At 36.9% G+C, this 22,227-nt stretch overlaps 1 protein-coding gene across 1 annotated transcript in view; it reads left to right on the top strand.

The window, feature by feature from the left end:
• Window positions 1-22,220, top strand: part of LOC129799918 (cadherin-89D) — a 37,708-nt gene extending 15,488 nt beyond the window's left edge. Inside the window, exons 2-12 of the mRNA XM_055844214.1 lie at window positions 3,931-4,048; window positions 4,148-4,658; window positions 4,723-6,054; window positions 7,392-10,700; window positions 12,208-12,701; window positions 12,773-12,841; window positions 14,940-15,149; window positions 15,682-15,849; window positions 18,518-18,637; window positions 18,746-19,071; window positions 21,884-22,220. Of these exons, the coding sequence (XP_055700189.1) occupies window positions 3,931-4,048; window positions 4,148-4,658; window positions 4,723-6,054; window positions 7,392-10,700; window positions 12,208-12,701; window positions 12,773-12,841; window positions 14,940-15,149; window positions 15,682-15,849; window positions 18,518-18,637; window positions 18,746-19,071; window positions 21,884-22,044 (6,818 nt within the window). The 3' untranslated portion in view covers window positions 22,045-22,220. The remainder of the gene's footprint in view (window positions 1-3,930; window positions 4,049-4,147; window positions 4,659-4,722; window positions 6,055-7,391; window positions 10,701-12,207; window positions 12,702-12,772; window positions 12,842-14,939; window positions 15,150-15,681; window positions 15,850-18,517; window positions 18,638-18,745; window positions 19,072-21,883) is intronic.
• Window positions 22,221-22,227: the final 7 nt, after the last annotated feature.

Genomic DNA, 22,227 nt, shown 5'->3' with positions numbered 1-22,227 from the left:
ATCATGAAAACCAACATCAATTTTACCGTAGAACTAAAAAAAAACATATGTGATGCACAACCGTTATGCACTTGCGGAATCATTAGAGCAACATCGTAATCATCCAAGAACTCGAAGGAAAACTAAAAAGAATAAATCGTGGACTTTTATTATATTTATTAATAACCATCAATTGCGCAGAAACAAACTTGTATAAAAAATAATTTCTTACATTTATTATGTATCCGGGATTTCACCACAGAACAATGTTTTCTTGAGCTCAGTGGAGGAGATATTTCTAATAAAATCATATTCATATTTAATTAATTGAAAGAATAAATTCAATTACAGATTTATAATCGACAAAATTACCGATTAAAATCGAATCTAGCTTGCCCAGTAGTTTAAGACCTTTCAAATAAATTTAATCTTTAAAACTAAACACATTGGTCAACAAATAAATAAACTACAATTATCTGGAATTTTGCTACTAATGTCTTCCTATCAGTCACAAAGAAATCACATGCAACATGAATTTCTGTCCAAAAATTGCAAACAGAAGCATTCTTCTGATGATGATCCTTTTACAACCTGATTTTTTATACCGATGCCTAATTTAATTCAAGTTGTAATGGCGCTGGCACACCTTTTCAATTGAGTGAAATTCAATCATTAGAAATTTTACCTCTTACTCTTTCAAACTGAAATCAGATATAGTTGTCTCTTTCTGCCAAATAAAATCTAAAATTGAAATTGAAAATGACATTGTAATTTCAATTTCCATTTGACAGATAGAGATAGCTATATTTGATTTCAGTTTGAAAGAGTAAGAGAGGTAAAATTCCAATCGATTGAATTTTACTAAATTGAAAAGGTGTGTCAGTGCCATAAAAATTGAAATTTAATTATCAAAGAGTTAGAAAAAGAAATTAATAAAGGCCTCTACATATTGGAAGCAATTTTCGTCAAAAATTGCTTTTTTGAAGACGTAGACGTTTAGGAAAAAATAGGAAATTTTGCATTTTTAAGCTACTTCTTTCTTGATTTTGAAAAATTATATTAAAATCATTTCAATAAAGGTGTCTACACATGGAAGCTGATTTCATCAAGAATTATTTAAAAAATTCTTGAAAGAAAAATTCCTATTTTTGAAAGTATTTTTGAAGCAAAGTGCATTCACATTGGGTTTATTTTCCATCAAAAATGTTTGACAGATTTCTTGTCATTTCCCAAGTCACTTGCTCTTCAAAAATCCATCTTTTTGTCAAAAATTCTTACCGAAGGCAATTTTCTTGAAAGACACTTTTTGAAGCCCATTTTTGATAGAAATTTTTCATAATGTGTAGGGTCGAAGGAAGACCACTTCGACAAAGAACCCCTATTGACACTTTTGTCAAAATCTTAAAATTTATTTAAAGTGTCTAATAAAATGTAAATAATATGATGTTTTTTCCTTAATCTACGTTTTCTGATAAGGATAGGTGTTCAAATTACGTATTCTAATGGTACAGAGTAGGGTGTCAATAAGTCCTGACACGACTTCTTAATGTATTAATAGGTGTTCATTTCACCCTAGACACCTTAAAGCGTTAAAAGTTTTCTTACTGACCTCTAAAAGAGAATATTTTACGGATAATTTTAAAATTTTTATTTTTTTTTAATTATTGTACTATGGAATTTAATACACACACTATTTTCTTTAATTAAAATGTTAAATAGGCTCTGGAAAGCATATTTCTTTATCGATTGGAATAAGTATGAAATCATTCAAAAGGCCTTTCGCTACAGGAAAAATCTAAATCACTCCCAGCTTCCAAAATTCAATTGTACTCCCAAGTAGCAAAAACTAGTCCTTACGATGTAAATTTTCAGTAAGTTTGACGTATTGACTTGTCATATTTAATGCTCTTGAAAGTGATACATGATCGACAATGGAAAAATATCACGGCGAACTTTCGATCCCAAGACTTATTCGTTGACTATACATTTTAAGAAGAATGGTATCAATATTGGCGATTGACAAACACGTTTGTCAATTTTGTCAATAGAATACATCAAAACCATAATGCTTTTATATCAAGAAAATTTAATTTAAATTTGAGTTTCGCGTTTTAATTATTTAAAAATTTGCCTGTACGTCTCCAAAATAGAAAGTTTTAGTATAAAAGCGAAAAACACACTGACAAACATTTTAAATGACATTTTTTTTTATATTTTGGTATTAAAAATTCGAAGATGTATTTGACCGTTTTCTTTGCTCTTTACTTATTTACATTAAAATGTGAAAAAAATAAACGTCTTTAAAGATAATATCGCTCCTTGGAAATTACAAGGGGCCAACTAATTTTCAGCCATTTTTCAGGAGGCAGCATGAAAAATTCAACTTTGTGTAAATAAGTATCTCAATTTAATTACTGAACAAAAACTATATATTTCTTTTCTATTTGTATGAGCACTAATATAAACATCGAAACTTTTATATTTTTACCTTTCAAAATATGTTTTTAATGAGTTAGCTCCTTGTCATTCTAAATGATGTGCAAATTTTGCTCAAATTTGAATGACAAGGGATCAACTTGCTTCAGTTCGCCCCCTGTTTCACAAAAAATTGAACGATGTAAATATTTTGTGCCCCTTTACTTAAAACAAAATTATGCAAGTAATCAAAAAGATTAAAATTTTGAAAAACTTTTCTAATAACGAAATTTAATGATTTATATCATCTGAAAATTTATTAAATTGTCTTTCTAAAAGTGCAATAGAATCTCAAAATCGCAAAAAGTGAGTAGCCCGTTTGTAATTTCCAAGGAGCGATATATTTTTCTATCAAACCTGACATCACTACATCAAATGACCACCTTTTTAATCTTTCATTTGGATGATCGTAAATCTGGTCATATTTAGTAGTCATCGTGACGTCAGCAATTTGACACAGAACTTACATGATTTTGTTATTTGTAAAACTAGTTAAATTTCAGTAATTCCGCTGACGTAAATATAAAGACCTTTAAAAAACGTTATAATGACCTTATTCCGTGTCACTTGTGTTACTTTTATGAGTTGTTGAGCAAAATTTGAATAAAAATACCTGGAGGATGTATTTTCATGGAAAATTTATTCATCTACACCTTTGTAAAACACCGTTTTCTCTGCGAGAAAAGTGAGAAAACGAGAAAAGCGCTTTTCAAGCTATTTTAGAAAAAACACACACAAAAGACTGAAAATCGTTTAACCAATGGAAATAACAAGCAGCGAAACATGGTAATGACGTTTGATTTCGCCGTGAGACATCAGAAATTGCTTTGATTTTTGCTACTTTTTGCTCTATACCTTTTGTTACTTTTTACCCCAAGTGGCCATTTTTAATAAAAGGATTTCTGGAGACAAGAACCTTTGTGAAATTTTAAAATAGATAGCGGATTCGTATTCAAAGAATCCATATTATTTAGAAAATATTCACCAGTGCATCAGTTTTGGAAAATAAGTGGGTAATAATTGTTATCTTCTGCAAAGGAAAATATTTCAAAAATAGGGCTAAAAATTTCGATATTTTTTATTTTCTAAATTCCTTGTTCGAATTCTAAGAAACTTACAACATTGAAGAAGGTCTATGGAGACTATCTATAGAAAAAAATTTGAACCGCTATATTTCTTACCTTGGAAGAATTGAATTTTGAATTTTTGGATTTGTGACTTTTTGCCCCAGTCTCCCCTACTCTAATTATAAAATAAAAAACGATAGTATTAGAAACTTTGCGAAATGCTCGGTATGGTTAGGACCATGTTTTGCTGCTTGGGTAATGAACAGCTATAGAACTTTCTTTACCCAAAACTCTCTATAAAAATGCTAGAAAATGCTGCTTGATGTAATTTTGAAAATTACCCCAAGTTAGAGGATCAAAAGAGATAAATCTTGCAATTGATTAAGACAAATTGATCAACCTCTTGCAGCCTGTGTCTTTCATTCACGCCTTGGTTACGAGTCAGAATCCGAGGGAGTGAGATTTATCAGGGTGAGAGAAGATCTTCCAGTTGGAGGTGAAGTTCTCACACTTCGAGCTTATCCAAGGTAACCATAAAAAAGATTGCAATGCAATTAAAAATTACCAAAAAGAAAGACTTTCACTAGCCAAATTTGCTAATTGAACTTTTCCCTTTCGACAAACAGAAATTCCGTAATACTAAAGAGCATGGATCGATCAGCAGATCACCATTACTTTCGATTGAGAGAACTCAATGCTACGACTATCCAAGTTTTATTGGAGAAATCCCTCGAGGATCTTGTTGATCGGGATACACCGCAGAATCTGATTAAATTTAAAATTCAGTGCAGTAGTGTATCGGCGCGGAATGATGAACAGACGTCTTATATGACAATAACCGTGTACATTGAGGATATCAATGATCACTATCCTAAATTTAACAATTTGCCATATGCTGTGGCAGTTGATGAGGCAACTCCTGTGGGATCGACAATTTTCCATGGTGTTTCAGCATTCGACAGAGATAAGCCAAATACACCAAATTCTGATGTTCAATACTCAATTGGACCTCAAGAATTTGGTTCAGGAGGTCCCTATTTTGCTCTCGAGAGTCCCCATCGACCTTCTGTGGTCCTGAAGAGATCTCTTGACTATGATGAGGGTATTCGAATGTTTGATGTTCTAATCCTGGCTTCGGTGAGTTTAAACTGAGCTTTATTTATTCTTTGGGGATATTTATTTAAATTTGGTTTAACTTTAGGATCGTGGAACTCCCACAAGAACCTCAAATACCACGCTAAAGGTAATGGTGAAAGATCATGATGATCTCCCGCCAAAATTCACAGAAGGTGTCTATCGGACGCGAGTCAATGAATTTTCTCCACTCACGGGAAAAGCCATACGAGTTCCTCTGTACTTTAATCCCCCAATTAAGGCATTTGATCAAGACTCTATCAATTCCTCATTGGTTTATGATATAATTGCCGGGAATGAGAGACGTCTCTTCCGCGTAAATCCCGCCAATGGGCAACTGTATCTGGAGAAGGAGATTGATCTGGAGGAAGAAAGCCTGCCAGGGAATACCTTTGTCCTCCAGCTCGAGGCAAGGCAACGTGATAGCTTACAGAAAAGAGCCGTGGCGAGGATTGAGGTAGAAATTGTGGATGTCAATGACAATGCCCCAGAATTTGAAGTAGATCTCTACAATATTTCCATTGTGGAAAATCTCCCAAGTGGCTTCAGTGTCCTCCAGGTGAATGCAATTGATAGGGATCAGGGTGAAAATGCTGAATTCTTCTACAAACTCTCCAATGAAAAGCCCGAAGGAGCTTTTCTGATTGATGCTCGAACTGGATGGATTACAGTTCGGGATCAGTCACTGCTAGATCGTGAAGTTAGACCATCGATAACAATGAAGGTTCATGCTGTGGAGAAGAAACTTCCCTTTGAACCGAGAGAGGCAACAGGGGGAAGTGTTCAGGTGGAAATAACTCTCCTGGATTCCAATGACAATACCCCACAATTCCAAATGGGAAACCTCTACGAGTTCAAAATTAGCCTAGATGCTCCAGTTGGGTACTTGGTTGGACATGTTACAGCCAAAGATCCGGATGAAGGCAGAAATGGACTGATACTCTATGATCTCCAGAGACCGAGAGGAAGTGGAGTGATACCCTTTCAGATTGATCCCCAGACAGGAGCTCTTACAGTTTCTGGACAGCTGAGAAGGGGAAGAATTGCCCTATTTGTGGAGGCTAGTGATCAACCGGCAAATCCCTCAGAGAGGCGCTTTTCCCTAGCTGTTGTGACAATTGAGATCCTCAGGGGATCCTTTGATGGATCAATTGACTTTATAGGAGCACCCTATGAGTTCTGGGTTGGGGCTGATGTTCCTGTGGGTACTTCAGTGGGACAAATACGGACCACAATTGACTGGGATGCTCAGGGAGAGCAAGTGATGTACGATCTTCTACATTCCTATTCAGAAGGAGTTCCTTTTGCCGTTGAGGAGCGATCTGGGACTGTAACTGTGATCAGGGATCTTGAGGACTTCTCGAGGAATCTCTATGAATTTGAAGCAGTCGCCACTCATGTAAGTTACTTAAAATGTTGGTATCTGCCTTTTTTTTATTTGTCTATTATCCGGTCTTGCCTAAGCCAAACGGTTAGAGATATCGGTTGCCGGTCTTTGATAACCCTTCCTTTCTAAGTGAACATTCTTTGGAGATTCCTTTATTTTTTGTTCCCTATCCATTTGCATGCAACCAAACCATGTTTTTTAGAACACTTTGGCTGTAGAACACCTAGGGATCCGATACCCAGGCTTAGAGGTCTAGGTATTCTCCTCTTTGTACCCCAGTGTGACTTTCTTAGGAAAACTTGTCATCTTTAATAGACAGGACGTATTTAACGCCAGATGTTCCCACAAAAAGTGCTTCAAAGTCTTCAGAGCAACGCAACAGCCTATAAAAATATTGTAGGCTGTTTAGGCAAGGTTCATTCCAAACTTGTTGAAGTTAAGTGAATCGCCCGTTAGAATGTCCACTACACATTTCTGGTAGAGGACTCGTAACCAAAACCATATGCCCTAGACACACTTACGACTTAAGCCGAGAGACGACTTAGTAGAAAATGACGGAAATGAAGTTTAACCATTATTTCAAATACAATTATGCTAAGCCATCTCTCGGCTAATCCTCAAGTCTGTCAAGGCCCTTAGATACCCTAAATTCATTTATTCGTTTTCAACCTCTTGTGCCTATTATGGTCCGGGCTTACGACATCCAGGTTATCAACCCAGGCCTGTCAATCCTCCGCCATTTCAGGAAGATGTTCACGGTCGATCCCAAGACGCTATAAGGCAAGATCCTGAATTTGCTTTTGCCACCTTGTTCTAGGTCTGGCCTGAGGACAAGGCCTCTTCACAATGGCATTGCTTGCATGCATTGCTTTCTGGGGAATCTTTCTTGACCATCCTTGACAAATTTCTCAAGATTGTTGTTGACTAGTATTCAATCTATCAGATACCTTGTCCTTCAGAAAATAGAACCACTATAGACAGGGGCATGACGTTTCCTATGTTTCCCATATGTTTCTAGCGTGCCGAAAAAACTTTTGAGTTTATTAGCTGTTTTGTGTCATTGTAGAATGAATTAGCAAATAATACAAACACAAAATAAAGGCCAATTTAATAAAGAATAGGCAACCAAAAACCCCAAATTGACAACCTACGTAGTTTGGGAGATATCTCGTGAAATGTGTACGAAAACAGGAAAACAAATAAACTAAAACTGGTCACATTTTTCAGAGCTAATGTCACCCCCCTTAGAGGGCGGGGCTTAAATTATTCATAGGCGGGTCTTTTCCACAATATAAGAACAGCTCTTAAAAGCGAAAACAAATCGCTTAAAATTAAATAAAATCTTTCAGTACATCTCGGAAAGGACGTACGGAGAACTGATCAGGAGATCTTCGAAATCTCAGAAACAGGTAACGTCCAGCGGAGAAGTGATTGAAATTGACGAAGGTGTGATATCAGAGAGCAAGAATGTTCTCGTGACCAATGTTACAATCCATGTGGTGAGTCCGGATGATGAGAAAGGGATCCTAATGAGAGGCACTAGTGCCGATCCCATTGAATTCCGGGTGCAAGAGAATCTTGCCGGAGCTCTAATTGGTCAATTGGTTTACAATAAAAATGCCACACAGAAAATGAAGAATTCAGATCGTGTAACTGTGACCCCCGTAGCGTTGACTTCTGGTCCTCCCCCGACCAGGCGTAAAGATAGACGCCTGAATTCGACGAAATTCGTCAAGAACGCAACGAGTTTCAATGTAATCCCCAAGGGGCGGAGACGTCACAGGGATACAGAATCTCAGACGAATTTCTTCGTCGCCGTGGCTCCTTCAATCTTCTTCGATGAAGACTACTTGACGCAAGAAAGCACAGTGTACGAAGATTATGTTAGGGCTCCAAAGGATTTCGGAGTTCCATCAGAAATGAACTATGATGCAACTTTGACTTTCGATTCGCTCAAAAATAGCAAACATCCGGGATATTTTGAGAACTTTGAATCAACGAGAGTTAGGAATAATAGTTTTGACATACCAAAGGGTATAAGGAAGAGGACTCCAGCTCCTAGGGAATCCCGTAAGTTTGAACCAGTTATGACAACAACGGAAGTTCCGGCGTCTACGTATCGGCCGAGATTTAGAAATTCCGGGAAGAACGATGGGAAGAGTGTGAGTTCAGTCATTGAAACTTACAAGCAAATCAGGCAGAATAATGATACGAATCGGGGATTGAGGTTCCTGATTGCAAACCAAAGAGACGTTACTGATATGATCACTATCACAAATGATGGGACTTTGATGACCCTTAAGGGATTGGATCGGGAAGAAAGGGACACATACAGGTTGACTGTGATTGCAGAATATTCCAAGGGATTTGTCAACGGAGCTGGAATCTATCAAGTCACGGTTTACGTTGATGACGAAAATGACAATCCTCCAAGATTCAATCATGACAACTACATGGGATTGATAACAGAAAATAGTCCTCTAGGGACAGAAGTTCTCGTGAATCATTTGATCCTGGTCAAGGATATCGATTTGGGCAGAAATGCCCTGTTCGATGTGCATCTGTACGGGGAAGGTAGTCATCTGTTCCAGGTGGAACTGGTTAATGGAACTTCCAGGCGTCACAATAAAACCCTAATGGCATCTTTCGATAGCTTTGCCAGTGCCATGAATCTCGAACAGAGTTTCAGTAGTCTGCAGATGATGTTTGTGGATGCCTTTGCAAAACCCCATCAGAATGAACCACATTTTGCGATTAGCTTCACAGGACCTAGCATTCTGGACAGAGAACGGGATAACTTCTACAATCTCAAAATGGTGGCCAGGGATAAAGGTGGACTGAGTTCGGAGGTGAAACTAGGAATCTTTGTGGCTGATGTCAATGACAATGCTCCAATGTTTGAGAAAATAGCCGTATTCAAGAATGCAGGGATTGAGATTCTTGAGTACACGGAAGATATGGAGATCTACTTTGTTGAGCAGATGGAAATGAAAATGGCCGTTGTTAAGGAAGAGAACAAGACGAGTCCCCTCTACTACAAGCTCAACACTGCTCCGTATCCATCAGCCCTGAGGGATAGCATGAAGGAAATGGTGGATAGGTATCACATAGGAACTCCTAGGCACCTCAAAACCAATTACAATTACACGAGGTACGAGAAATATCAGAGAAGCTTGAAGAGTTCCCGGAATACAACTAAGAGGCAAGCTAGGAAGGATAATATGAGTACCTCCCCGCTCTTCTCAATTCTCGAGAGTACTCCCGTAGGGCAACATCTGATCAAAATCACAGCCAATGATGATGATTTCGAAGCCAATGCCAGGGTTTACTACGAAATCGTTTCAGAGAATTACGCCCTAAAACGACACAATCCGAGAGTTACTAAAGAACCAAATGCCAAATACTTCAGCATTGATCGGCTTTCCGGAGAGGTAAAGATCAATCGTCCCTTGCCGGCAGAGTCGGAATTCCGGCTCAATATCTCAGCTAAGGATGTTGGGAATCTGGCGGACTTTACAGTCATACGATTCAGAGTCCTGGATGTCAACGATCATGCTCCGGTCTTTCTTAAATCCTGGTACACCTTTGACATTGAGGAGGGAGTCTATTCGAATACAAGAGTCGGAAAAGTGGAAGCAATTGATGAGGATTACGGACAAAATGCCAATATAACCTACGCTATTCAATCCTCAGAGAAGATTCCCTTCACAGTTCTCCCATATAGCGGCGTTATAATCGTTACTGGGGACATCGATCGGGAAATGAAGGGAATCTATGAGTTCAAGATCGTAGCCATGGATGGAGCGGATGAGAAAACTAGGCTTTCATCCTTCTGCGAGGTGGAAATAAATGTACTAGACTTGAATGATAACTCACCAGAATTCACAGGATACGACGAAATCTTCTACTCTGACGGTGATCCTGAAGATACAGACAGGAAACTTCACAATCTCTCTCCAGTTGAATCCAATCGACAGTCAAACAATAAACTGCCCGTTTTCAAAGCCTACCTCAATCGAAACACAGAACCTGGAACTTTCGTCAAGCAGGTCAATGCAGTAGACAGAGATTTCACTGGAAATGGAAATGGACTGGTAATGTACTCCCTGCATCACAATAAACTGCCATATATGTTTGAGATTGATTCCCGGGACGGAATAATCACAACTGTGTCCAGATTTACAAATTTCCATGGGTATGAGCATCTCAATCTAACTGTGATAGCTTCGGATTTGGGCAGTCCATCGAGATCTTCCACAGCCCTGCTCCTGATTAATCTCCAAGGGGAAGATCTTATGACTGAAGATGACGATGAAAATTACCTCTTTCCGCATAAGTACTACGAGGTGGAAGTTGTGGAGAACAATGTAGCTCCAATGGTCATCCTGCACGTTAACACTTCATCCCAGTTTAGTCGGGATATCTTCAAGTGGTCAATTGTCCCAGAGATGGACGTGCTAAGGAATGACGAATTCATCATAGACCCAAATAATGGAACAATCTGGCTAACAAAGTCACTGGACAGGGAACACAAAGACGTGTACAAAATTAAAGTTCGAGCTGATCGAGTGTCCAGGGAAGGAAGAAATGCCCCAGCGTCCATGACTTATCCTGTAGATGGAGACAAGCTTAAAGGATTGATGTACAATGAGATTAGGGTAAGTCAACTAAATAATTGTTTAATTCTTGTCCAGAAATAGGGGAAACCATTTGCTTTTCGCGGTTCACGATGGCTACTGATGAGCTGATCATGAAAATTGATCGGGAAGGTTTTCTGATCATGAAGACTGGTCCACGCGATTAGATGATCATGGAGTCTGATCGACGCGATCAGCCGATCATGGAGACTGATCACCGTGATCGGATGATCGTGGAGACTGATCAACGTGATCGGATGACCGTGGAGACTGATCAACGAGATCAGCCGATCGTGGAGACTGATCAACTTCAACGTGATCAGATGATCGTGGAGACTGATCACCGTGATCGGTTGATCATAGAGACTAATCAACATAATCAGCCGATCATGGAGACTGATCAACGTGATCAGATGATTGTGGAGACTGATTGACGCGATCAGCCGATTATGGAGACTGATCAACGTGATCGGATGATCATGGAGACTGATCAACGAGATCAGCCGATCATGGAGACTGATCAACGTGATCGGATGATCGTGGAGACTGATCAACATGAGCGGATGATCATGAAAACTGATTGACGCGATCAGCCAATCATGGAGGCTAATCAACGCGATCAACCGATCACGGAGATTTATTGAAGAGATCAGCTAATCATGGAAACTGATCTATGTAATTAGACGATCGTAGAGACTAATCAACACGATTAGACGATCACAGATACTGATCGACACGATCAGCCGCTCATGGAGAATGATCAACGCGATCAGCCGATCTTGGAGACTCAATCAGATAAATATGGAGGCTGATCGAAGCGATCAGCTGATCATGGTATCTGGTCAGCTTAGTCGATCATAAAGATTAATCAATGTGTGATCAGATGATCATGAAGATTAATCAACACGATCAGCCGCTCATGGAAACTAGCCCATGTGATAAGCTAATCAAACAGCCGATCATAGAGAATGATCGACGGTGATCAACGAGGATGGAAGCTGATCAATGCGGTTAGCTGATCATGGAGACTAGTCGATGTGATCAATTGATCATGAAGATTAATTGACGCGATCAACCGATCATAATGCTTGATCTGGGCAATCAATCGATCATTGATACTGATCTGCGCTATCAGCCAATCATGGTGACTGATCAACCCGACCAGCCAATCACAGAGACTATTCTATGTGATCAGCTGATCGACGCGATCATGAAGATTGATCGACGCGATCAGTCGATCATGGAGACTAATCGTTATAATCAATTGATCATGAAGACTAGTCAATACGATCAGCTGATCATAGGAACTGATCAAGACGATCTGCCGACCATGGAAACTGTTTGATACTTGATCTACGCAATCAGCCAATCACGGCGATTGATCGACCCGAACAGTTGATCATAGAGACTGAACGGCGATGATCAGCCGAGTCATGGTTCATCCCCTGTTCAGATACCTTTCCTTCCCCACCAAAAGCAAAATATTTGGTTTCCCTTCTTAATAAAGAAAAATCCTCCAAATCTTTAGATCGTGATCCGTGTCATCGATGAGAACGATAATGCTCCGATGTTTGTGGGCAATGGACGACCAATTGTGGCTGTGATTCCCAACACGGCTAACTTTGGCTTCCCAGTGACACGTGTTCTGGCCACAGATGCCGATATCGGTGTCAATGCCGAAATCCGATATTCTCTGCTCAATGAACCATCGAAACTCTTCAGCATTGATCCAGTCACCGGAAGAATTCGCGTACTGGGGCCAGTCAGCAAAGGTAACCAGAGAGTTTATGGCTTTGATGTGAAAGCCACAGATTCTGCTGGCGGAGACAATGGCAAGACGACAATTGCCAACGTCTTTGTCTACATTCTCGATGAACATCGCCAAGTGAGACTCGTTCTTGCTGGGGATCCAGTTGAAGTGGAGAAGGAAGTTGATTCACTGACAAAGAGTCTCAGTGATGCTACTGGGCTGGATGTCCGTGTGAGGCTTTTGGAACCCCATACAGGAGATAATGAGCAATCGTAAGTAAAAAGCTTCACTGATTGAAAGAAAGCAATCAAGAAATTGAATAATGTTCCTCATTATTTCACAGGACCGACGTCTACTTGTACGCTGTTGATCCCAAATCAAACTCGGTTATTGATATGGCCGACCTCCAAGAGTGAGTACAATTTTTTATTCATTTAAATAAAAAAAATACTAATTAAAAAAACAAACTTTATAAAATACTAATTTACAAAGGCCTGGGATTGCGAAATAAATTTTTTAAAAAAAAATGTGGGATTGATTTGAGAAAAATTGAATGGGGAAAATATATCTATCAATAAAAATAAAATTGTGGGACTGTGAAAAATAAATTTGGGATTAAAAATAAAATTTGGAGACTGAGAAAAATATATTTGGGGTTAAAAACTAAATTATGGGACTGAGAAAAATACATTCGGGATTAAAAATCAAATTCTGGGACCGAGAAAAATATATCTGGGATTAAAAATCAAATTCTGGGACTGAGAAATATACATTTGGAATTAAAAATAAAATTCTGGGACTGAGAAATATACATTTGGAATTAAAAATAAAATTCTGAGACTGAGAAAAATATATCTGGGATTAAAAGTAAAATCCTGAGACTAAAAAATATATTTGAGATTAAAAATAAAATCCTGGGACTGAGAAAAATATATTTGGGATCCAAAATAAAATCCTGGGACTGAGAAAAATATATCTGGGATTAAAAATAAAATCCTGGGACTGCGAAAAATATATTTTGAATTAAAAATAATACTCTAGGACTGAAAAATATGTATCTACAATTAAAAATAAAACTCTAGGATGGAAAAATGGTTTCTGGGATCCTAAAAAAAAATTTTGCAATTATGAAATTAGTTTTCGAGACCAAAAATAAATTATTGGAATTGTGAAAAACATATCTGGGATTAAATCAAGCAATCACATTGTGTGGAAAATCTGTATGATGAAGTGTAAAACTCTGGGATCCAAAATAAAATCTTAGGATTTATAAAAATGTTTTCGGAATCAAAACCAAAACTGTGGGATTGACGAAAATATATCTGGCATTGAAAACGATACTGTGGGATTGCGAGAAAAATGTCTATAAACAAAATTACAACGCTGGGATTAATAAGAAAACACCGGGACTGAGAAAAATATATCTAGGATTAAAAATGAAATTCTGGGATTGAGAAAAATCTCTGAAATTCAATATATAACTGTGGAATTAAAGATAAAACTTTAGGATTAGAAAATATTTTCTGGGGTCACTAAAAATAAAGCTGGGATTGCGAAAATAAATTCTGTAAACCAAAATACAATTCTGGGATTGAAAATAAAATCTTGGGACTGAGAAAAATATATTTGAAATTAAAAATAAAAGTCTGCGATTAATAAAAAAAAGTATTTGTGATTAAAAGTAGAATTTTGGGACTAAGGTAAATATATCTGGGATTGAAAATGAAAGTTTGGGATAGATAAAAAATTTCTGTGATAAAAAAAACTTTGGGACTAATAAATATATATCTGGGATTAAAGATCAAATTTTGGGATTAGTAAAAAAAGGTTTTTGCCATTAAAAAAAATTTTGGGACTAAGACAAATATATCTGGGATTGAAAAAGAAAGTTTGGGATAGATAAAAAATATCTGTAATTAAAAAAAACTTTTTGGCTGAGAAATCTATATGTGGGATTAAAGATTAAACTCTGGAATTAATAAAAAAAAAGTGTTTGCGATTAAAAACATAATTTTGGGACTGAGAAAAATATAACTGGGATTGAAAATTCCACTTTAGGATTGAGAGCAAAGTTTGTGGGATTCATAATAAAAGTTTGGGATTGAGAAAAAGTATTTCTAATGTAAGAAATACAGCTCTGGAATTTAAAATAAAGCCTTGGGATTGCGAAAAGTTTCTGTGATCGTAAATTAGGGAAACTGCGGCACCACCAAACACGGGGTACCACCAAACACTAATTTTTATTTTTAAACTACTTGGACTATCTCGACCATTCCTTCAGTGGACAAGCATTCATATAGTGCCTATAAATTCCTATAGGCCTTAACCTCTGAAGTCGAATATCCGATTAAAAATCGCAGTGTTTGGTGCTACCCCGTGTTTGGTGGTGCCCCAGTTTCCCCTAAGCATTCATTTGGTGGGATTTCTGTGATTTTTGTGTAACCTTTTCTCAGATTTAAGTGCAGAAATTCTCGAAGGTAATGATCTAAATTTCGTGTGTGTACCTTTAGAGCCGTTTCCACAATTGACATGTCAACGCTAATGCCATCAATACCAGTCCTGGAATTGGTCCAGCTCGGCAGTGCTCGAGGCTTATCGCGTCCCAATACCCACATTGGCGCCCTCAATGGACCCGAATTGGCGTCAATCATTCTGGCTGTCGTCATCTTTGCCGGAGGCTTGGCCACAGCATTCTGTATAGTCTGTGTCCGCTACAAACGGTATGAAGACGATGAAATCGATGACTAAAATTGTGGAGAGAGAAAAATAAAAATTGGGTCAATAAATAGGTGGTTTCTCACATTATGTAAATACGTTTGTTCCATCACAACAACAAAATCTAACCATCACATTAATTCATCATTTACTGTTCTTTCACGCATTTCACAGGAAAGAATATCACAATAAATCTAAAAAAAAGGGTCGAGAATTAATAATCTCATCTGCAATATGGTTTTATTTAATTATTTTTAATGTTAATAACAATAATTTGTGGCATTAATTGCACAGTTTGAACACGGAAAGCTGAAACATCTCTGGACGCACATTAAAGCATAATTTAACATTAGAATTTTTAGTTAGAAATGCATTGGAAGAGAATTCTTGCAATCATCATCATCAAACACAAGCATACATTTAGGTACTGTATCTCACAATGGGTTACCTTTGCTATGTGTATGTCTTTTTATGCAATGGAGAGTGGAAAGAGGAAATTCTTGAGATAGATTAAAAGGTATAAAAATTGTTTAATAGCCGTCGAACATTACCCCCGGAAGCGAGTTATTCTGTTGGACGCGGAGGCAGCAGTACGCTAATGACCGGTGCTACTAAGTCCACCACAACTTACACAACAAATGGCAAGAAAATGCCACCTCCTCTACCTCCCACTGGACCCAAATACTACAATGCCCCAAATTCCAGGTGAAAGAGAAAGCGATAGCTTCAGATGAGCAAAACTTCCTTAATTGAAATTTTTTCTGAGGATACTATTGGGCTTTCTAAGTAGACTCCGCCCACAAATAATTTTAAGTCCCGCCCTTTCTGAAGCTAAGAAATATTAAAATTATTATTTGTTATCTTTAATGTTTATTATAAAGATAATATGACATTCTCAGCAAAAACAAATTTGAAAATGTCATTGTGGAAGGAGCTATAAAAATCACTCCTCTAAATAATTAAGCCACGCCCCTCTGAAATTTATTATTTTCCCATTCTTCGCACAAAAATCAATATAAAGGGACAGATAATCCTAACCGGCTTATGTAGGTGAGATTCTTAACGTGAGCTAACTCGGAGTGCATGCAAATTCGATTTAGAGCTGAAGTTGGGAGACACCATTCAGTTATCTTGAATCAAATTCGTGAAATTATACAAATTTTGTATTTAAACCAAAATATCAAGGATTTGGATGAACTGACAGAAAAGTGATATATGGGTGAAATGTAGACCAGAATGTTCTCTATAATTTTCCCATAGAACATGATCTCATCGATTACTCAGAAGCCAAGATAAGCGAGGTTTTTTGTTTCTTAACTGGTTTTTTCATCCATAGAGTGCCCCAAGCAGTGATTTGTTGAACTTCAACTATTTCAAAGAATTGTTGTATTTTGTGAGACTTTCCATTTAAACCCCTATTTTAAGTGTCTTGGTGGAGTAGAGGCAGTCAAATTGGCATTTGAGTGATTTCAAAGCGTTATTATGGGAAAAATCAATTTTTTCACACTTAAACGGCAAAATCGGAGTGATAGGGTAGTCTGAGCGGAAAATGATGTATGGACAAAATGTAGAGACAAATGTGCTCTACAATTATGTTGAAGTAATCATCAAAATCGGTTCAGCGACAGTCGAGATAATTGAGGTTATGTGATATTGAAATTGGTTTTTCGACTGTGGCGCCCCTGGTGTTGGTCCCACGAAGTTCAAATATTCTAGAAAGTTGTAGCATTTGGTGAGATCTTTCGTTTAAGCCCTCATTCATCAAAATCGGTCACATAGAACCGGAGATATGATTTTTTGAATTTCGTGAACTTTGACCCCTCATATCTTCGGTTCTATTGAAACCACAGCGCGCATACGCACCATTTTGGAAACGTCTTAGACTGGACTACAACATACTAAAATTTCATTAACTTGCACAATGCCGTTTTTGAGAAAAGTGACTTTGAATTTCGATGAATTTTGACGCTATCACAGCGCCACCTGTGGTGACTTTTGAACTTCCATCTGAAAGTGCTCATCGAGACGAAACCAAAAAGGTAAAATTTAGGTCGCTATGTTAGTTAGAACCGGAGATAGAGGCCGGTCAATGTTCGAACTTTGACCCCTTATAGCTCGGGTCAGGGGTTATGGATCGACTTAAGGTTTTTTTTGTTTGATAGGTATAATCAACGGCTACAACATACTAAAATTTCAGCCCGATGCACAATGGAATTTTTGAGTTATTTAACTTATAAGATTTAAAAATTTTCTTTTTAATAATAGCGCCCCTAGCGGTGGTTTTATGAACTTGTGATGTTAGAAGGGGAAGTGGCATTTTACGAGAGCTTTCCAAAAAGCCCTCACTTTTTAAATTCTGACAATTAGAACAGGAGTTATGGCCATTTTAAGAATTTTTTTTTGGACCCTTATAGCTCGGGTCAGGGGGGTCGGGGGATCTTAAGTTTGGTATTGATGGAAAGCTCTAAGGCCCAGCTATAACATACTAAAATTTGAGCCCGCTCGATGCCATAGGGGCGGAGCTATTGAGAAAACAAAAAAAGAGGGGTCTTCAAAATGGCGGAAGGAGGGGTGGGGGGTGGGGGGTCAATGCACCAAGTTGCAATTTTCACCCGATATATAACCTTTGCCGAAAACCGCAAGTCGATATCTCTTTTAGTTTAGGAGCTATTAAGCTCCAAAGAGCGGCCGGCCGGCCGGCCGGGAACGTAAAATCGCCACATATATATTCGTGATCAGGAAGTGCTGAAACACATTTTGGCCAAGTTTGAGGTCGATCGGACGACATGAAATTTTGTTAGGATTATAGTAGGTGAGATTGTTAAGAATCTCACCTAATATGAGAAGACAAAGAAGGAAGGCTAAAAAGTCCTTCTGCCCTCTTATAAACTTTGGAAGGGTATAATGCGAAAATTGGGCGGGGCATCAAAAGAGGCTGGCCTATTGTATTATTTGCGTCCTTACTTACAATGTCCAATACTTCACCAGGCAATGCCACATATTATTGTCTATATTAATTTAATTTTTACTAATAGCAAGTTATATAAGAAATTCTTAAATGGGCGTGGCTTATTATTTGAAAGCAGTCCTCTTTATTCCTCCCATATTTAAATTTCAATTTGAGCATTGTCTATGGAAAACCATTTTCTATAATTAATAAATCATTGATGAATTAACAAAAATAAATCAACCATAATTGCCCATAAATCCTAAAATAGGCGTGGCTTATATTTATACGGAAGATAGCTCTGAAAGACCATGATTGTCTGCTCAAAAGGTGCAAGATCTGAAGAAATAAGTTATGCTCATTTGAATGTAATTCTTGCAATCTTCATCAATTTTTCCATAAATTAACTTTGCTTTTGTTACATAGAGACCGACAGCGAGAGTACATCGATGTTCCTCTACCTCAGTCAGTGCTGAATGCCAATTTCAATATTCTCGATCATGATACGAGCTGCCTGCGCTTCAATCAACTGCACAGTGGACACCAGTAAGTCAGACCATCCCCAAATACCAAGAAAGAATCCCTAGAGATCAAAACTTTCTTCGTATTTGTCAGGGTGAATTTGGATAATTCTGGACATTCCTTACACTCTAGTGGCCGAGATTCGGGACTGGACTTGTCCAGGGAACGCAGTGAGAGTCCATCGAGGTTGCAGCAGGCTCAGGCAGCAGCCATGGCTGATCAGCAGGTTGTGAGATTGCGGGATAGGCGTCAGGATCGGAAGGGAAAGTGCCAATGTGGGCACAATGAATTGAATGTGTGCAGTGGAGAGGAGAGCAGTGATAGCTATGAGGATTCACTCAAAAATTGCCAATTGCCCAGAAGAACATCCCTGCCCAAGACACACACATTCCGACGGAGTCTCAATAATCCCATTCCAGGAAGTGCACTTGGTAGAGGAGTCAGGCATTCTTTCTCAGGTGAGTCCCAATCCAAAAACACCTTACAATATTAACCAAGAAGAAGAAAAAACTCCTGGGACTGAGAAAATATTTTTTTTGAATAAGAAATAAAACGGGGATTGGCAAAATAAAAAAGTGGGATTCAGAAAGAACCCTTTGGGAGTACAAATAAAATCCTGGGATTGACATAAGTCCCCAATACTCAAAAATAATCACTGTAGGATTGTGAAAAAATTCTGTGATTGCAAAAAACTTTTTTGGATTAAGAAAGTTTTCTGGATTTCCAAAAAAGGATTGGCAAAAGTTTCTGGGCATCAAAAACTAAATAATGGGATTTAGAAAAATACCAGAAAATTTTTCTAGGACCTAAAAAGGAATGCTGGGATTGAGAAAGAAGCTCCTGGGAGTACAAATAAAATCCTGGGATTGACATAAGTGCCTAATAATCAAAAATAATCAATGTGGGATTGAGAAAAAATTTTGAGATTGCAAAAAAAGCTTTTGGGACTCATGAAAAGTTTTCTGGATTTCCAGAAAAGGATTGGCAAAAATTTCTGGGCATAAAAAACTAAATAGTGGGATTCATAAAAAAAAACTTTGGCATTCAGAAAATTTTTCTAGGACCAGAAAAGAAATACTGGGATTAGCAAGAGTTAGGATTGAGAAAAAATTTGTGGGATTACAGATAAAACTCTGGGATTGACATAAGTTCCTAATAATCAAAAATAATCACTGTGGGATTGAGAAAAAAATCTAGAATTGCAAAAAAGTTTTTGGGATTAAGAAAAAGTTTTTGGGATCTCCAAAAAAGGGTTTAACAAAAATGTTTGCACACCAAAAACTAAATAGCGGGATTCTGAACAAAATTTAGCATTTATAAAATGTTCCTAGGAAAAAAAACACAAATACTGGGATTGGCAAAAGATTTGGGATTGAAAAAAAGTTTGTGGGATTACAAATAAAACTCTAGGATTGACAATAATTTCCTAATAATCAAAAATAATCACTGCACTGCTGTGAGATTGAGAAAAAATCTGGAATTGCAAAAAAAGGAAAGGATTGACAAATGTTTCTGGAGATCAAAAACTAAATAAAGGCATTCAGAAAAAAATGGTATTCAGAAAATTTTCTAGGACTAGAAGAGAAAAACTAGGATTGGCAAAAAGAAACCTTGAGATTGAGAAAAAATTGATGGGATTACACAAAATTCTGGGATTGACAAAAGTTCCAAATAATCAAATTTTAACCAGTGGGATTGAGAAAATAGCTACTGGGATTGCAAAAAAAAACTTTGAGAATTTATTAATAAAACCTTGGGGTTGAAATAAATTTCTTTGAACTACAAATAAAATTCTCAGAGTGACAAAAGTTTTTGGGAATTGAAAATAAAACAGTAGGATTGAGAAAAAGCTTCTGGGACTAAAAATAAAATCTTTGGATTGATCAAAAAAGCTACTGGTATTGAAAATAAAGTTATCGCGAATTAAAAATAAAGCATTTTGATTTAGAATACTCCTAGGACTAGAAATAAAGCAGTTCAATTAGCAAAATTTTCTGGTAATCAAAAATAAAACATTGGGATTGGTAAAAAAAACTTCTTGGATTCCAAATAGAAATTTTGGGATTAATAATAAAGCCTTTGAGTTCAAATAAAAGCCTCTGGGATTACAAAAAAAAGCATTGAAACTGTAAAGAAGTTTCGAGAATTAAAAATAAAACAAAGTTAATAGAGAAAAGGCTTCTGGGATTAAAATAAAATTTTGGTATTAAGAAAAAAGCTTCGTGATTGCAAATAAAGTGTTTGAGATTAAAAACGAAAGCGTAGGACATAAATAAAAATTTCTGGAATTACAAATAAAATTCTCAGACTGTCAAAAGTTTCTGGGAATCAAAAATTAAGTAGTGGGATTCAGAAAAAGCTCTTGGGATTAATAAAATAGTTTTTGGGATTAAAAATGAAACTATGGGATTAAAAAATATATATTTCTAGAATTAAAAATAAAACATTAAGATTGTCAAAACTGCATAGTAATCAAAATAAACCAGTGGGATTAAGGAAAGAAGCTACTGGGATAGCAAATAAAGTTTTTGGGATTAAAAGTAAAGGCGTATGACTTAAATAAAAATTTCTGGATTTATAAATAAAATTCTGAGACTGGCAACATTTTCTGGGGATCAAGAATTAAATAGTGGAACTTAGAAAAAGGTACTGGAATTATAAAAAAGTTTTTGGAATTTAAAATACAACTTTGGGATTTAGGAAATGTTTCTGGGATTGGAAATAAATCGTTGGGATTGACAAAAGATCCTCGTAATAAAAAATAAATCAGTGGGAATAAGAAGAAAAGCTACTGGGATTGCAAATAAAGTTTTTGGGATTCAAAATAAAACCTTAGGACTTAAAATAAAAGTTTCTCGGATTATGATTAAAGCTCTTGGATTGGCAAAAGTTCCTTGAAAAGGTTGAAAAATCAAAAATAAAATCTTGGGATTGAGAAAGAATTTCTAAAATTACAAACAGAGCTCTGGAAATAAAAATTTTGGATCATAAAAAAAAAATCTAAGATTAGAAATTATTTTTTAAAGTTAAAAGTAAATCTCTAGAATAATCAGACACGTTTCAGCGATTTAAATTTAAACTCTCGGTTGCGAAAATTATATTTAGAGTTAAAATAAAATCTGTGGGATTGATAAAATAAATTTTGAGACTGAAATTTTCTCTGGAATTGAGTAAAACTATTTTTGGGATTAAAAAACGAGTTTCTGGGATCAATAATAAAATTTAGGGAAAGATGTCCTCAATTAGTAATATGCAAAAAATAAATTGTAGGAGTGAGAGATGACCTGATTCAGGGTTCTCCTGGACCACTTCAGAGGAATCGCCATGGCAATAATATTCGCAATTCCATGACGGACTTGGAGGAACGGCTGAGGAACCTTGAGAGAACCTTCCGGGAGCCTTTTCTCCTCAACAACAATTCCCATTGCTAGCTAGTACTTAGGCAACTTTAGAGACGTGAGACCTCAGACAATCACCAGATTGTAACTAAAATACCTAGAAAATACCTAAAACAATGTGTAAATACTGTATAAATGATCTGAAGAGTTTTATAAAAAAAAAGATTTTATGAATGAATGTAAATAAACCATTTGCAATTGAAAGAAAACATGGTT

This window comes from Phlebotomus papatasi, chromosome 1, assembly GCF_024763615.1.
Source record: "Phlebotomus papatasi isolate M1 chromosome 1, Ppap_2.1, whole genome shotgun sequence".
NCBI lineage: Eukaryota > Metazoa > Arthropoda > Insecta > Diptera > Psychodidae > Phlebotomus > Phlebotomus papatasi.
This window is presented reverse-complemented; position numbering and strand designations above follow the sequence as displayed.